Source organism: Dreissena polymorpha, chromosome 11 (genome assembly GCF_020536995.1).
Source record: "Dreissena polymorpha isolate Duluth1 chromosome 11, UMN_Dpol_1.0, whole genome shotgun sequence".
In the NCBI taxonomy this organism is placed as follows: domain Eukaryota; kingdom Metazoa; phylum Mollusca; class Bivalvia; order Myida; family Dreissenidae; genus Dreissena; species Dreissena polymorpha.
In genome coordinates this window covers 62,682,311-62,701,627 of record NC_068365.1, presented here as the reverse complement: position 1 = coordinate 62,701,627, position 19,317 = coordinate 62,682,311, and the positions used below count along the sequence as shown (strand labels likewise).

The following is a 19,317-nucleotide window of genomic DNA, read 5'->3' as shown; positions in this document are numbered from 1 at the left end:
CTCTTATTTTGATCCCTGATGTCCGGGAAATCGTGTTCATGACAATTTACAGTAATTTCAGACACTAAATTTAAGTTATCAGACTCCAAGATTTACTTAATGAATCAAAATTTTCTGACAATTTTATTTTATCGGAATTCTTCATACCATTATTTGTGTAGCCCTCGTAACATATTACACCTGTGTTTTTACAACTAAGTGACGGTAATTATACCTGGTAGAGGAGTGCACAAAATCAGTAAACCATTAAATTTGCTTTATTTGGGGAAATAGGAATGTGTACAAGATACAGTACCTGATTTCACATTTTAAGGAATTACACATTTGAATTTTAATTAAAAAAGTTTCTTTCTTCAGTACACCAATGCTTATCTTTATACTCTGTGTTTAAAGTTTAAAATAGGAATACTTGTCTGTAAAGAAAAATGAAAAATATTAATCTAGATTTGATAGGTATGTTTTCATGGTTTCTCTAAAAAAAATGCCATTTACTATGGGAATATTTTTTGGTATCTCAATTTTCGGACACGAAGAATAAAAAAAATTCTTAGTGTCCAAAAACTTTGTTGAGTAATTGGGGTTCTTAGAGTAATTAAACAATTGCCATGCAATCAATGAGCAAGACACCTTAATGGATGAACACAGCTATCCCAAGATGCTGCTGGTCAGCATATTTATATTAAATGAAGTGCAAAAATTGTAAACTTGATAGACATGGATTAAGAATGGTTATGTATGCAAAAACTGTGTCACAGTGCAAGTGTTGTTATATGACTTATTGGCGCTAAATGTAATGGACAAATCTAATACAACACATACAAACCAACATGCATAATCTTGGCTGGACAGCGCAGCCAGAGACCGCTTTTCACAGCAACAGTTGTCAGGGACATATAACTAGCAATTAAATACTTGCCTCGCTCTGCGAAAATGAAGCTTAATATTTGCGCAAAAATTGTCATTCCAGATCAGCCTGTGCAGTTCACAAAGGCTAATCAGGGACAACACTTTCTGCCTAAACAAAAAGCCCAAAGTGCTGCCCCTGATAAGTCTGTGTGAACTGCGCTTTATGCACATGCATTAAGCCCGTTTTCCTGAAGGGCGGCTCCAATGCATTCATACATGTCTGTATCAATTTTATACAAGGCATGATAAAACAAGAGATGTGTTCGACAATGCCCCCTATTGCGCGGCTTTGAAATTAAAAAAATAAATATTTAACCTTTGACCTTGAAGGATGACCTTGACCTTTCACCACTCAAAATGTGCAGCTTCATGAGAACACCACTTTGATTTTTTTTTTTGGACCTTTGACCTTGAAGGATGACCTTGACCTCTAAGGATGACTTTGACCTTGAATTTCCACCACTATAAATGTGCAGCTTCATGAGAACGCCCCTTTGAAAAAAAGTATTTATTTTTTTTACCTTTGACCTTGAAGGATGACCTTGACCTTGAACTTTCACCACTCAAAATGTGCAGCTTCATGAGATACACATGCATGCCAAATATCAAGCTGCTATCTTCAATATTGAAAAAGTTATGGCCAATGTTAAAGTTTTTGGACGGACAGACGCCATATATTTGACATTTGACCTTGAAGGATGACCTTGACCTTTCACCGATCAAAATGTTCAGCTCCATGAGATACACATGCATGCCAAATATCAAGTTGCTATCTTCAATAGTGAAAAAGTTATGGCCAATGTTAAAGTTTTTTTCGGACGGACGGACAGACTGACATACACACATACACACATACTGACATACTAACATACTGACTGACGGACAGTTCAACTGCTATATGCCACCCTACCGGGGCATAAAAAATCTGCATATTTCATTGATAGAAATCTCATCAAATGCAAGTCGATGTATCATCCCTTATACCTCTTGGCCGTGGAAACAGAAGAAGTTGAACTCCTTGATAACACACCAGCGGGTGTGCCAGTTACTCTGAAACACGCTATTCTTGTTGCGCCGCTTAAACAGCCACCCCTCGCAGTCCCCCGTTCCCAGGTCCTTGCAAGAGATACGACGATCTGAAATAAATAAGTATATTATTAGATTATTTGGAACTGGAAGATTGATTTTTGAGATTTGCTCTGGGAAAACTGGACTCAATGCATGTTTGTTGTCATCCCAGATTAGCCTGTAAAGTTTGCACTCTTTAATAGTTTTTTTCATTTAAAGGATGTCTCTCCTTTCCAAAAATCTAGTTACGGTGGAAAGTATTGTCCCACATTACCCTAAGAAGACTGCACAGGCTTATCTGGGACGACACTTTAAGCACATTCAGTAATCTCCAGAAACACCGGCAGCCGGTAATTTCACAAAATAATTTCAATCTAGATGCCGGCTACTTTTCCCCAAAATATCCATTGAAATGGTTCAAATACACCCGTTTTATTGCTTAGTCACCGGCTTCTATGAAAATATAATTTTTCTGGAGAACACTGAACATGCATTAAGCCCAGTTTGCTAGGAACAAGCCTTAACCCTTTCAGTGCGGGAACCGAATTTTAAAGGCCTTTGCAAACAGTTTGGATCCAGATGAGACGCCACAAAACGTGGCGTCTCATCTGGATCCAAACTGTTTGCTATTCTGATAGCATTCTTTGAAAAAAAATGAAGAAAATGCTTATTTTACAAATTCAGCAGACGACATTTTAGCAGACGACAAATCTCCCAGCATGCAAAGGGTTAATAAGTGCTTATTGGAGAAATGTACTCCTAGATTATTGCCAGTTAGCAACAAAAATTATTGCCGATCTGAAAGAAAAGATTCTTAAATATTGTATTATATTGTTACATTATTTCAAATCAGGAAAATAGATTGTAAGATAATTTTTCATTGGAAAAAGGTAATAAATGTTAGTTGAATTGCCATCATGTAAAAAGGGAAATCAGTTATTGCTGATAAGGTAAACTGGGCAATCAAATATTGCCACTAGGGAAAAAAATGGAAATAAATTTTTGCTGATAGGGAAAACAGGGTAATCAACTATTGCTTATATAGATGTAAGGAAATCAATTATTGCTGATTAAGGGAAAACAGGTAATCAATTATTGCTGATATAAAAAAACAGGTAATCAATAATTCCTGATAAGGAAAGAATAAATAAGAGATATGTTTGTCACAATGCCCCCTATTGCGCCGCTCTGAAGCCATAAATTTGACCTTTGACCTTAAATGATGACGTTGACCTTTAGCCACTCAAAATGTGCAGCTCCATGAGATACACATGCATGCCAAATATCAAGTTGCTATCTTCAATATTCAAAAAGTTATGACCAAACTTTAACAAAGGTTAAAGTTTTAGGAACGAAAAAAACAATGATATTTGACCTTTGACCTTGAAGGATGACCTTGACCTTGAATTTTCACCACTCAAAATGTGCAGTTCCATGAGATACACATGCATGCCAAATATGAAGTTGCTATCTTCACTATTGCAAAAGTTATAAAACTTTTACCAAGGTTAAAGTTTTGTGACACACACAACAATGACTGACTGACACAATGACAGACAGACAGGCCAAAAACAATATACCCCCGATCTTTCGATCCGGGGGCATAAAATATAAACTATTGCTAAAAGGGTAAACTGGGAAATCAATATCACTTATTGCTGAAAGGGCAAAACAGGGAAATCTATTATTGAAGAGAGATGAAGGGAATTGATGATAGGGCAATCAATTATTGCTGATTGAAAATTGCGCAATGATTTCCAACATTGTATATTTGGCAATGCATTATTGTTGAGAAGGAAAAAAGAGAAATCAATTTTGGCTTATTTAAAAATTGAAAGGCAATTAGTGTTAGTTTGTATTGATACAAACCCAAAATAATGTCAGCAAACGGAATCTGAACAAAGATTGTACAGTTTCATCATTGTATACTCTGTATATACATGTGGTTTGATGTAAGCAATGTTATATACTATTGTGATGGATTATTTTTAGAAAATGGGTCAATGAATATTAGAATGCTTACAATCTCAACAAGAGTGCCATCTTGAAACAAAATCTGCTCAGTTAGAGGCCTGAATTATATAGAACTGCAAACAATGTTTTTAATTTGCTGAAAGAAAGGGGACAGAAAATAACTAATACAAAAAGAAACATGGCAATACGATAACATCAGGTCTTCAACTTTTAACAAGATAACTTATTTTAATAAAATAGTAAATTTGCAATTTTCCAACAAAAATCTAGAAATGAGGATGATTTTATTTATTTCACTAATACTTAGGCATATTGAATATATATTCAATATTAACATATCATTCACTTTAAGTTTCATTTTATATTCAGAAAAAATCCACAAACCTTTCAGTGGCATTTGTTGTGTTTCCTTTACAACTTCAAACTACATCATAATCATGAATCAACATTCCCTAACAAGCACAAGCATTAACACTGCAGTTTTAGCACCACAGCACTTGATTCTGTAATCATCATAATCTAAAACAATTCCAAAACACTTCCCTGTTTTCACCCACAAACAATAAGGCTCTTGAAATACACTGCAGCTGGTTTTGCTTTCAAGAAACAATTTCACAGAATACAATTATTTATACTTTTGTTCAATTTTATTATTCAATAAAAAAAGCGATACTCTTAAACAGATGTCTGATTAATAAAGATGATAAGAATCTCTGTTTAACAGAAAAAAACAGGCTCATTAAATTCTGGCAAAGCAAGTTATAAACAAATCTGGTTTTAGTGCCATCTTTTACCAAAGAAAGAAGCTTCACACAAAGAATTGTAAGTACCAATATTTTACCACTCAACAAATGTATATTTGTTTGCAAGTTAAGTATAGGAAAATGGATTGACAAAATAGACAAACAGACTCATTTACACTAAATTCTGTCCCTTTACCATTATTTTAACCCTTTACCTCTTAGATACATATTTTGACGCATTTGTAGTCCCTTAAAAAGATATATTTAATTAAAGACCTTTCTTACTAATTTCAAATTTTTAAAGGCTTCATTTCCAACCCTTAGTTAGTGACCTCAATATTGAAACAGTGTCTTCCTCACTTAATTCATAAATAAACAATTTTCATAATCATAGATGAAAGCATTATCAAGATAACATGGGAGAACAAATTTCATGTTTCAGTTTAAAGCCACTGAAACCTTCACCAGTCAACTTAAACAAGAGCACCGCACTTGGTGCCACGCTCGGCTGCGAAAGCTTGTCAATTTTTTTTTTTTTAATTAGAGGTCACAGTAGAACTCATCAAGGTGCATCTACATATGAAGTTTCAAAGTTGTAGGTGGAAGCACTTTGATTGTTAAGCAAAATGTCAAGGTTTTAGCACAACGCCGGCGGACGACACCACACGACAATGACGAGCTGGCTATGACAATACCTCGGGTTTTCTCCGAAAACAGCCAAGCTAAAAATTGATAAGTGCCACCCTTTCCTTACAACCTTTCCTTACCACTTTGTCAATTTGCATGATCGTAGATTGAAAGGTCCTCTAAATATCATGTGGAAACTAAATAGTCTAACAACCAATGGACAGACCATCCAGCACAGATTATAACAAGAGAAATTTCCATCTGAAGACATATGCCCCCAAAAAATGCTTTTTCGAAACCTAAACGCAAATTTCTAAACCTAAACACGGACCCTAAGTTCAAGGTCAAGGTCAAACGGGTCAAAATTTGTGTGCGTATGGAAAGGCCTTGTCCATATACACATGCATACCAAATATGAAGGTTACATTTGAAGGAACATAGAAGTTATGAGCATTTGTTGAAACCTAAATGCAAAAGTGTGATGGACAGACAGACGGACAGACAGTGCAACTGCTATATGCCACCCCTTCCGGGGGCATAAAAAATATCTTAGCTTCTTCAAAGGGGGCCATAATTGGGTTTTCTTGATTGGGACTTCAATGCATCTGAGTTGTGTGCAGTCTTGGTCGAGACTGTGCAAGGTCTTTGGAACAGGAGAAGATACAGTTCTTTGAGATTAAGGTGTGAACATGGGAGATATATCAATAAGTATGATTGCATTACTGGCTTATTTAACACCCAACAATTTGGTCCAATAATGATAACATTTGAAGGAACAAGATTATGAAAGGCTATAGGTCGCTTACCTGCAACCCAAAGGAGCTTAACTGTTATATCAGCTTTTGAAATGTTTTTAGAACTTGGTCAAGATATCATTAAAAAAGATTTTGAGCAAGTTTCTTGGGGATTGGACAAAAATATAGGTTCTAGAGTATTACAAAACCATTGAGTTCATTTGTCCCTATGCCCCACTTTTTGATACCATGTTGACTCAGTTACAAACTCAGCCAAGATATCATTTCGAAAAATGGTCAGAGCAAGTTTCATAAACACTGATTGTTCACAAGATTTTTCTATAATTGGACATAGACCCAGATTCGAACTCAGCCTAAATATTGTCAAGATAAACACTAAAATAATATTCTATCAAGATTGAACAAACATGTGGCCTCTAGAGTTGAAATGATTTTTCCTTAGATTTGATCTGATGACCTTTTTTGTGCTCATGCACATGACCCAGATGCTAACTTTAGCTAAGTATTGTCCTGATAAATATTCTGATAAGATCATCAAGATTGAATAACAAATGAAGCTTCTAGAGTGGAAAGAGCAAAAAGTTGAGAATGCTCCCAGCACAACTAAGATATAGGGTGATCATAATAAATAACCCTTACCCACTTAGATATGTATTTTCACGCATTTCTAATCCTTTAGAAAGTTTTATTTAATTTAAGACCTTTAATACTAGATTCAAGTTTTAATGCTTCATCCCCAAACCTTAGATACTGATAAGCAGCAATCAGCATACCACCCAAACAGACTGCAAGTTACTCGCAGGCTGTTCTGGTTTTAGGCTGTTTGCACACAGCCATTTTTACTTTGCTTCTAAGTGCGAAAGGGATATATGACCCTTAGCACTCCGTTCTTAGGTGAGCTAAAAATAGTCCCATTTGGCATTTAAACAATATTTAACCAAGTGTAAAAAAGATGATTAATTTGAAGGGCACAGGCTTGTAAATTGAAATCAGAACTGAAGTACGGGAAATTAGGCAAACAACCTTGCTCCCTAGAAAAAGGGCATTTTTTTTACACATCATTCATTTTGCATAGAAAAACAATATGATCCCACAAACAAAATGGAAAATAGAAATCAGCGGTTACCTCTTTTTGAACCTAAAGAGCAATAAAAAATATGTTTTTTTAACAAACATTATCACATTTCCAGGATACCAACATCAGCGATATTAGATGAAATTAGCAACAAAGAAATATAAACCTCAAACACAATACTTTTAGAAGACATTTGTGACATTTGTGCATTTTTCTTAAAGGTTGATCTTAATAAAGGATTTTAATTAATAAACATTTTGAGAATACTTATGTAAATAAGTTATTCCAAATTTATGTAATTTGTTGACATATTGTTTTACCGAGAATCAAACATACTGGCTGGCGTAAGCACATTTTTGTCCACAAATTTAGCATTGTGATTTGAAGTATTGTGTTTTGACCGCATTTACAAGAGAAAAGAAAGTAAAAAGATTAAAATTGTAAAATATGTTTACACAACAATATGGGAAAAGAAAAAGGAGGATTAATCAAAAAGGCATTACCAACATAAGCAATAAATTGCATTTCAATGTGAAATTGGAATGCACAAATTAGTTCCATATTATTTTGTTCCATATGAAATCATAATGTACAAATAGTTCCACATAATTTTTGTCTTTCCATATGAAATCATAATGTACAAATAATTCCGCATAATTTTTGTCTTTCCATATGAAGTCATAATGTACAAATAGTTCCGTATTATGTCTTTCAATTTGAAATTGGAAAGCTTTAAAGTTCTACATTATGTCTGTCCATATGGGAATGTACATTAAGTTCCATATTATGACTTTGTATATGAAATTGCAACGTAAAATCAAATTCATTTGAGCCGTTCTCTGTGAAAAAGACTAGGCAGTCTGCACAGGCTAACCAGGGACTAAACTTTCCGCCTAAACTGGATTTTTGCAAAGAAGAGACTTTCTTTAAACAGAAAATATCATAAAAGCGGAAAATTTTGTCCCTGATTAGCCTTTGCGAACTGCACAGGCTAATCTGGGACGAAACTTTACACACATGCATTATGCCCAGTTTTCTCAGAACACCACTCATTTATATGCCTCTCAATGTTATATTGGAATGTCAGCATTTATTTCCCTTCTTTAAAAAGTACCCATACAAAATTATTTTCCCAATTGTGGAAAAAAATAAACAATTCCCAATAGACATCTGAAAAATACCCTAAAGACAGTACAATTTGGTCAACTTCTGCAAAAGAACAAATAAAATGAGAATTGAAACTGGAAGTTTCAAGCCAAATTACTAGTAAAAGAATATTTGAATAAGTTTGTGCATTTTATACCAAGCAATGTACAGGAACCATAACTCCCATACAGAAATTTCAAGACTACAATTTTCCCAATTTCAGGGTTTTTCAGGCTAATTTTTCTCAAGTGGTTTGGTACCAGTATATTTTACAATTTGGCAAAAAATTCCCTGAATGTCCTCATAATTCTGCATTATATATTTGCATATGAAATTGGAATGTAATAACTTCTTCATTATACAACAAAATATGACATTCTATTGTAATAATAATGCCCATATGTATTAAATCTAGGCTATATTACATGACCTGTTCCACAATCTACTGCATAATAAGATCCATGCAAATATAGGGGTAACTTAGCTGAAACATTGCTACAGACAAATACATTGAAGATGCATTTACTTACTAACTCGTTTCCGACCAGTCTTTTGTCGGCGCTGAACAGTGCTTGGCGACTGAAGAAAACAAGAATGTCATACTATTATATGAAGTTGCAGAAGACACCAATCTTGAAATAAATATATTTTTCAGCATCCCACTATATGCAGTTTTACCCGTTGTATTTATTAATTTTCACATATCATATGACAGATTACAAGTGCAATTAACAGACAATTGCATAAATAAATGCATCATTTTAATTGATTTAACTAAAACATGGATATTGATTCAATTGCTTTGTTTATTTCCAAAAAAATGACAATGTCCATGCCTGCATAAACACAGTTTAAAAATACAGTAATCTGTTGAAATGATAAAAAAACATTTTTACTGAAAAAGTCAAGAAAATATGCTTTTTTACTAAAAGTATTGACAGAATATTACCAAAATACATAGAGAACATGAAATGAACAGTTTTGTTTGAGAAAGTAACCAAAATAATGTCAATTTTAAGTTTAATGTCTTATTCCCAATTCAAATCATACAGGCTTTTTATCAAATAGTACAGTAATCTTGTGTCTGATGTCCTCATCTCCAAAGGTGAATAACACAAGTTGATTGGCGCCTGTATCAATTAGACAGGCAAGTGACTCCATAGAACGATAAACCCTTTCCTACTCAGAAGCAAAGTGAAAATGACTATGTGCAAACAGCATAATTATAAAAAACAGAACAGCCTGCGGCGAGTAACTCGCAGTTTAAGTTTTTTATGCTGTTTGCTGCTCATCAGTATCTAAGGGTTGGAAATGAAGCCTTAAACACATGAACCTATTAAGAAAGGTCTTAAATTCAATTACTATAAATGCGTGAAAATATGTATCTAAGTGGTAAAGGATTAATTAGACCACATTGATGGATTCAAAGGTCAGTCTCTAGTCTCCATTATTATCTGAGGAGTGTCTGCCAAATTCTGGTCACCAAGTTACTTCACATATTGCAAACTAAACAGCATATCGATTACTTGTGTATATCCACAATCAATAATGAAAGCAGACTTATAATGATTATCAGATAGTACAACATATAACTGACAGCTTTTTTAGTGCACATAGCGAAAATAATGTTGTTAAAATATCTTAAAAGTGACATACAAATATAAACATAGTTGAACACTTAAATAAGATAAATTTCTAAAAGCCTTTTTCAACTTCACAAATTATTAAAGATACACATTTTTAAGTATGAAATGCGGTCAGTTCCATAATGCTTGTTATTATTTTGGCCAATCCTTGAGAAAGATGCTGGCGGTCTTTAATTGTTGGTCAATGTTCGAGTTTTGTTCCCAATATGGTCCTGGTTACCAGGACATTCTATCTAACTTAAACATTTAGAAACTTTTTCTGATTTATATCCAAGTATTTTTTCCAGCCATTTCCATTTCAATTTGTTGTTCACTGATTTTCCCATCACCCAGATTTGATGAGACTTGTTAATGATTTCAATAATCTTCATTTTCTTCAGAGCGACACAATTTGCAAAGGAATCAGCACAGAAATAACAACCACATTTTCAAAGACTAATTATGATTGGAAGATTAGGAAATGCTAACAAAAATCATCACTCGTTACAAAAATGTTACTGGTTCAATACTGCAAGTTTCAAATGCTGAGATGCCATTGAATGAGTCATACCTACACCCTCATCCCACTTTTTTACTAATTTTCAGCAATGATCTGTTGGTCTATATGATCCACAGACGAATCACATACACCTTTTAATTTTTTATGCTTGAGGTTATACAATTCAAGTTCAACATACCATGACTGGGATCTTCTGTACCACACCCCCTACTATCCGGCAAACATAACATACCTCGACTGGGATCTTCTGTACCACACCCCCTACTATCCGGCAAACATAACATACCTCGACTGGGATCTTCTGTACCACACCCCCTACTATCCGGCAAACATAACATACCTCGACTGGGATCTTCTGTACCACACCCCCTACTATCCGGCAAACATAACATACCTCGACTGGGATCTTCTGTACCACACCCCCTACTATCCGGCAAACATAACATACCTCGACTGGGATCTTCTGTACCACACCCCCTACTATCCGGCAAACATAACATACCTCGACTGGGATCTTCTGTACCACACCCCCTACTATCCGGCAAACATAACATACCTCGACTGGGATCTTCTGTACCACACCCCCTACTATCCGGCAAACATAACATACCTCGACTGGGATCTTCTGTACAACACCCCCTACTATCCGGCAAACATAGCTGAAAGTAAAAATACAGTTATTACAAAAATAATATACCACCCAATTTTGTTCTAAATAAATCTGTTTTACCTAATGGCTAACAATATTTTACGCGAATCAATTTCCTTATAATACAGTGGTAAAAATACATATCTAAGTGGTAAAATATGTATCTAAGTGGTTAAAATATGTATCTAAGTGGTAAAACAGCGTATCTTAGTGGTAAAGGGTTGAGTGAGGGAGAAAGTTGTTACACATACATGTGGCCTCCACATGGTGAACATTTGTGGGACAGTATTTTAAAATTGCAGGATGGATAAAGTTTCGATCAGTCCTAGCTGTTTTGTTGCTAAATTTTAACCTTTAACCTTTGACCTTTAAGTGTGATCCTGTTCAGTGAGGTAGGGAGACAGATATTCACACAATACATCGTCTTATGATATTCAACATTTGCCTCCAGTATTTTTAAATTGCACCAAGAATGACAAAGTTACAGTTCTGCCAAGCTTGCACCCATGCTCACACATAGACTAGACTAGTTTTACTCAAATGGGCTCAAACGGCTCGACAACAAATAACCAAACCTTTATTATTTTACCTATTTGAAAGTTTTTGTGTGTGATTTTTTTAGATCAGTTAGATTTCAATAGGGAATAATTTAAGTTTAGATTCTTTTATATATAGTTACTGCAATTTTAAGATATTATTTAATTGATAAAAATAACAAAAGTCCTGCTCTAAAAGCAGCCATTATTTTACATAATTACAAACAATAATAGTAAATATTTACGCTCTCGAATTCTTCCGGTACATTGTTAAGATCTAGTACTTTATCCAGTTGAAATATGTAAACATGTATCCATATTCAGATGAACTACTCTTCACTATAATATTAATGTTTTTTGTTAAAATGCATTTTGACAACAATTATTCATTAAACAAGTTAAGTAAGCCTTCACACTTCAATAAGCAAAAAGCAGTTCCCCAGTAAAAAAAATTATGCAAATGCAGTTAAAATTCAATCCATACATTTAATTCAATTATTTCAATACAAAGTTTGTTTGTTCACATTTGCAAAATTTCTTTTTTTAAATTAATATAATATTGAATGGCTGAATTTTTTTTGTACACCTGTGATTTTACATCCTTGATCATCTTATTCAAAATCCTCTATGTGTGTCTGAAATGGTAGTATCAGTACTTAAGATCAATTCAGGGGGAAGATTTCCCCATCCGATTTTTATGTTAATGCAGCAACTTCCTTAACAAAAAAGCACCTCACTTAATGATTGCCGTATGATACAAAAACTTTTTTAGGGACAAACAAACATAATATATTGGTGTTTCAAATGGATAAATATATTAAAGCCGCACTTTGGAAAAACTTGGCTTAATGCATGTGCGTAAACTGTTTTTCCAAATTAAGTTGTGCAGTCTGCACAGGTTAATACAACAGCACACTTTTTGTTGTTATTGTTGTTATACTATTTTCGTTTAAAGAAACTGCACAGGCTAATCTTAGATGGCAATTAACACATTTGAATTCAGCCATATTTTCCTAAAGTGAGGCCGATATTTAATTTCTAGTTACATGTCCCTAACATGTACAATACCTGTTGTTGGGGTCCCCCTCCTTGTCAGAGTCCACTCCTTCAAAGCCAACATGTTTCTCCTTGTGGTCCTTATGTCCTGCCGGGGAAACAGTGGGCACTTCCTGAATATACAAAGTATTTCCTTGAACCTCACTCATGACTTGGATACAGATGCTAACACTTCTCTCCAATGTTGAAAATATGAGACTAGTTAGAATGCATCTGCATCAAGTGTAATCCCAGATTAGCCTGTTCAGTCCACACAGGCTCATCAGGAACAACTTTTTCCGCTTTCATAGAATTCTGTGTTTCAATGAAATCTCTTCTAAAATAAAGTCTCGATGGAAAGTGTCATCCCTTATTAGTCTGTGTTGAGTGCACAGGCTATTCAGAGAATACATTTTATGCACAAGCATTAAGCCCAGTTTTTCAAGAACAAGGCTTAAGTTAACAAGTACATTTAACAATGACACTACAGTTACAGCAACAGCACAATGTGCCTTTTATTAACCCACTGTTTTCTGATCAGCCTATATTAGACAGGTCAAGTTTCTAACAGTCAATAACACACAATTATTGTATTTCCTTGGTGATACAAATGGTAGATTGTACCTGATAAGAACACATTTTCACTGCAGTTAACAAGTTTTAGTATAAATATTTATTTTCATACATTGGTTAACTGGAGTCTTGTTATTAAAAAAAACCCAGTTCTTTACTATATTAAATATGATATATTTCTTTCGAAAATTTATATCATATTAATTGATTATCCAATAAGAGGAACTCATTTTAAATTACACTATGAATTCAATTTTAAATATTAATATTCTAATTCATACATAATTATTCCTTTTTGATTTATCCATAAAGTACCAAATCTGTGTGCAATGAATCAGCATTTTGAAAAACTATCCATGACAATGCAGTGAACGGTTTCAAATACAACACAATGACATTATGTGTAACAATAGCAAGCAATGACTTATTATTAGCTATGCAAACCATCTTATGTTAGCCAATATAATATTCTTCAGTAAAACATAGGCAGAATAGCACAATGATATTACAAAATAAAGTGTATCACATTTCATTCAAACTTATTACACACAATTTTCGATACAAAATCTCGCTTCATATTCATTTTTATTGTTTTTTAAATTCTTTTTGCCTTATGAAAACAAAAATGTTTAGAACATTAATTTGTCCTTTTTTTGAGTGCACAATTGCACTTAAAATTTACAAGTTGAATGATATGCGTGATAATTATGTTTACAAGCTATAAACGTCAACAAGTCAAGAGGTATGTAGACCATAAGTAGGGAATACAATAATACTAGGTTGCTCTTCTCAGACTATGCAGAACTGAACTAATCAGCTTTTGTGATGTTTTAACCCTTAGCATGCTGGGAAATTTGTCGTCTGCTAAAATGTCATCTGCTGAATTTCTAAACTTACCATTTTCTTCGATTTTTTTCAAAGAATACTATCAGAATAGCAAACAGTTTGGATCCTGATGAGACGCCACATTCTGTGGCGTCTCATCTGGATCCAAACTGTTTGCAAAGGCCTTCAAAATTCGGTTCCAGCACTGAAAGGGTTAAAACTATTTTCAAACTTGGTCAAGATATCATATGAACACATTTTCTGAGCAAGTTTCATGCAGATTGGAAACAAAGGCTTCTGAAATGCTCAGAATGTTTCACTATCGCCACATTTGGAAAATTGCAATACTCTGGTGGCAGTGTTTTTAAATGGATGGCAACTTCATTGTTTCCACCAATCAGGAAAAGTTCCAGTTCAAATGGGAAAAAAAGCGCGTTGCATCCCAAAATGGAAACAAGAACACTGAATAATGGGTGCTAACGCATGACTGCGGGTGCAGTTTTGAATAAATGAAAGCTTGTCAGAATTTTTGTTTTGAGGTTACAGTGACCTAAATCTTTGACCTAGTGACCCAAAAATGGGTGTGGCGTGTAGAACTCTTCAAGGTGAAGATGAAGTTTCAAAGTTGTAGGTTGCAGCACTTTGATTTTAGAGCCAATGTTAAGGTTTTAGCACGGCGGACGCCGGACGGCGGAGAGACACGACACTTTACTACAAGCTGGCTATGACAATACCTCGGGTTTACTCCCAGAAACAGCTGAGCTAAAAAACTGAGTCGTGAAATTCTCATATTGGGAAATTTGCGTCATGGTAATTTTGGGTCTTATTAATTACTTGGTACTCTATTGCACTTACCCATTTAAACATTTGTTTACAGGCATGCAAAAATGACCATTGTTTACTGAAGCTGGTATAAAGAGCAAAATCTAATAAATAACAAACACAATCAATAATAATTGCTTTTTCAACTTTTACAAAATAATGTCTATCTCTTTCAAAAGTTTGAAAATTTCACTAATCTATTATTTTGTTGTTCACAGAGGCGTTTCTACACCTGTCAATGTGTTGTGGAAGAGAGTTCCTGTTTGTTGCACATAACTGTTTGTGAACCCAAACTTTGTCAATAAAACGCATCCTTGTGACTGATGAACAAGTTTATTTTTTTAGTACAGTATTTACTATTATGACTAGTTTCAGTAAAAACAATATTGAGGTTAAAAAACAAGAACTAAAATTGATGGAGTAATACAACGCAAACTGATGTGGCTCTATTCATTGAAGGGGCTCTGTGTTAAACTCGCAGTCTGTTCAGGTTTTAGACTGTTTGCTGCTCATCAGTATCTTAGGTTAGGAGATGAAGCCTTAACAACTTAATTCTAGTAAGAAGGGTCTTAAATTAAGTATAACTTTTCAAGGGACTACATATGCGTGAAAATACGTATCTAAGTGGTGAACGGTTAACTCAATATAGGCATGATTTGAACAATCTTGGTAGAGGACCACCATACAATCTTGGTAGAGGACCACCATACAATCTTAAGGGCCAATATAACATGTCTGGATTTTGCGATTTTAGAGAAGAACATTTTTTGTAATTTTTTATTTATGCATTTTAGAGGAGATCTTTAAGTCAAATTTCTACGTCTATTTTTACCTATGATGGTAATGGTTGGGAATTCAAAACACTTGAGTATGAAACTAACACACACAAACATTTGAGTATGCAACTACATACGGAAACACTTGAGTATGAAACTATTATACAAAACCCCTCGAATATACTTCCACATTCAAAAACACTCAAGTATGCAACTTCTATCTATGCTTTTATAATTTATTTTCAACAAAAGCAAGCGTTCTGCAAAAGATCTTGTGATTTGTGAATATTATCTACCAAAATTTCACTACCATTTCAAAATGACACAAAACCTATGTTAGAATTTAAGCTAACAATAGCTTAAATGTCCATTTCAAATTTCAGCTATGCTATTATGCAAGATAAATACTAATTAACAAATAAAATATTGCCTTTTTGAACTTGATAAGAAATGATAAGCTTACAAATTTAAGCTTTAAATGATTAAATTACAATTAAAATTCTGAAACCAGGAAAGATGAAATGACTGCCCTGGAGTTTATAGGTCCTTTATAAAATGATTTTGAAATTAATATCAAACATGGTCCACATTATTTGAAACTGATATCATTATATGGTCCCCAATATATGAAACTGATATCCAATTTAATGTTACAACTTGTATCTCTATCTAAGTCAAACATTCACTTCCTCATTCCAGGCTCATTGAGCCACGTCCTTTGAAAACTGGGCTTAATGCATTTGCATACAGTGTCCTTTCAGACTTACCAACACTGTCTGCACAAGCTAATCAGGGACAACACCTCCACCTAAACTGGATTTTCGTATAGAAGAGACTTCCTTTGAACAAATAATTCCTTACAATTGAAAATGTTGTCCCTGATAAGCCTGTGCTGAAATTCTTCTGCATTTGAAAACGTGTTGTTTTTAAATAATAAAATAATTCATTGGCATAGATCTACAATTATAAATCAATCATTACAAACAAAATATCATGTCCAGTAAGACATTGCCAAAAGCAGTTTTACTGACACCTAAAATATGAAAGCCAATATAAGCTGTTCCACATGCATTTAACAAAACAGCAACAAAACATTGCATATCTATAATATTATAACTACATAAAGCTTTGATTTCATCTATAAAGCACATAATTGAGCCTGGCTCTGGGAAAACGGGACTTAATGCATGTGCGTAAAGTTTCTGTTCAGGCTTATGTCCGTCTGAATTTGATTTTCACATAGAAGAGACTTCCTTTTAAAAAATCATAAAAATCTTGTCCCTGATTTTACCTGTGCAGACTGCAAAGGCTTATTTTGGAGGACACTTTGAATCTTTCAGTGCGGGAACTGAATTTTGAAGGCCTTTGCAAACAGTTTGGATCCAGATGAGACGCCACAGAATGTGGCGTCTCATCTGGATCCAAACTGTTTGCTATTCTGATAGTATTGCTAATTGTAGAAATTCAGCAGACGACATTTTAGCAGACGATAAATTTCCCAGCATGCAAAGGGTTAAGTATATGCATTAAGCTGAATTTACCCAGAGGGAGGCTACATTATAATTGACGCGCAAGCAAAAGCAACACAAAGGAAATATGATAAAGACAGACAGGCAAGGCAAGGCAGCTTACCAAACTTGACATGGAATGCACAGAACCAATTTTCCGTATTTTCGTCAACTGGGGCTGATTTTTATCAAAATCAGATCCCGCAACCTCGCGGTTTGGTGTTCGCCTCAGTGGTGGAGTGCGTTGGGTGAGGGCCTCCAATGATCGGGGAGCAGGCGGGAAAAGGGGCGGAGAGGTTACACCGTCTGAGAGCTGTGCGAGGGATTCCTGAGTGGTGGTAGTAAACCACAGGAAGAAAGAGAACATGCATGCACATTGTGCAGGAAAAGCATAGTCAAAAGTTTAGAGGTATATAATAATAAAGTACAAAGTGAAAAGTATTAAAAACTACAACAAATTACCTAACTGCCATAACTTATTATTGAGACATCAGTGAAGAGGTAATTTCTGTGTACTGTTAAGCACATTTGAAAAGATTCCTTTTGTTTCAAAGACTTGTTTAATAGTCAGAAAACAGATTTATTAAAGATGTAAATTATTCCAACAAACAAAAGTATTACATCTGAAATGTAGTTGTAGAGTTGTTAAAACAAAAGATGTTTGGTTGTTAAAAGCTTAATATAAATCAGAACAGTCATAGAAACTTTTCATTTTGTTAATTTCAATTTAGATTCTCCCATTTTTTAAATGGTCAAAAACTAAACTCTGTTTTATTGCCAAGTCCCTGGACCTGTCTGTTAAATAAATAAGGCAAATGAACATAGAAACAAAGAGTAACACAGGCCAATCAAGGATGAACCTTTCCGCTTGTAGTGAATATTACATTTCTATTCTAGTCGGAAATAGTTGTCCCTTATTAGCACAGGCTAATCTAGACCACTTAACACACATGCATTTAGCTCGACTTTCCAAGAAAGAGGCTCATTTTTTAAATCAGAAGACATTTAATGACAAGCGACAATATTTTATTTATACAATAAATATCACTAGCACTACAATTCAACACTGCAATTACACATCAAAAAGAGCAACAAAATAAAATTTACCAAACAGCACAAAAATTTGAATATTAATGCACTTGCATAAAGTGTCGTCCCAGATTAGTTTGTGCTGTCTGCACAGGCTTAGGGGAAATCCGGGTAAATTCGGACGATTTTTGCACTCCGTACAGAAGCATATGTCGTAAACGGTTTTGTGTAGTTTTACGACTTCGATATTTGCGAGTATCCTTGATAAATACCATACCTCGGACTTAAACATGACATTATGCGCTAGTACAGCGGAAAATAGACGAAGATAGCCGGATGATAGCCTATATGAAATGGGGATATTACTGTCATTAGCGGGAAAACACGGACAGAGAATGGAAAAATACGGACATATATAATTTATAAGGGGAAAATACGGACATATAAATCTTTTTAAAAAAAGAAAAAAACACGTTCCGTTATCCTCTTAACATCTTGGAAATCAACAGGTTTTTTTTTTCATGTCAGAAACAATCAAATACAATTAATAATTTCATGTTTGTTTCGTTAACTTATTAATAAATTTAACAAGACAAGGTTTAGTTAAGAAATTATGAAATCTGTTCCTTTAGGCTACACTAAACGTTTATGATGTTAACGCTATTAACTAGAACTAACTGAATTAGCTATCAAAAGAAAAAAAATGACGGGTGAGATATAACATGTTTATATGTCGGTGTCGATGTCCTCTGTTCGTGCCTTCGCAGATTTGATAGAGGCTTTTGGTGCTCCTGTGTTTTGCTTAGCAGCTGTCTTATTTTCTTTGGAAGCCTTTCTTATTTTGGCCTTTAGCTCTTTCTCAGTCTTCTTAGCCTGCTGTTGTTTCTTTTCTTCTAATACTTCGAGACTTGTAAGCAGTTTATGACCGGTTGACTTCTTCCCTGATGTTGCTGGTCTACTTACTACATGTTTCGGGGTAAATAACTGGTCAACTACTTCCTCTTGATACGAAGTATCCACAGATGAGTTGCTCACCGATATCCACTCATCATGCTCGAGGTAGCTCAATTCTTGCACGAACGAGTGACTTGACATCAGATCAAGCAATTATGCAGGATCACTTAT

General features: G+C 34.4%; 1 protein-coding gene across 4 annotated transcripts in view; it reads right to left on the bottom strand.

Annotated features, from left to right (window-relative positions):
* The window catches only part of LOC127851739 (connector enhancer of kinase suppressor of ras 2-like), an 87,143-nt gene that overhangs the window by 20,332 nt on the left and 47,494 nt on the right, over positions 1–19,317 (bottom strand). For 3 of the 4 annotated variants that reach the window (XM_052385602.1, XM_052385603.1, XM_052385604.1), the window contains 5 exons: positions 17,288–17,491; positions 12,693–12,793; positions 11,050–11,098; positions 8,825–8,873; positions 1,891–2,042 (listed from right to left, as the gene is read on the bottom strand). In XM_052385602.1, the coding sequence (XP_052241562.1) occupies positions 1,891–2,042; positions 8,825–8,873; positions 11,050–11,098; positions 12,693–12,793; positions 17,288–17,491 (555 nt within the window). The remainder of the gene's footprint in view (positions 1–1,890; positions 2,043–8,824; positions 8,874–11,049; positions 11,099–12,692; positions 12,794–17,287; positions 17,492–19,317) is intronic. The other variant, XM_052385605.1, reaches the window with a different exon arrangement.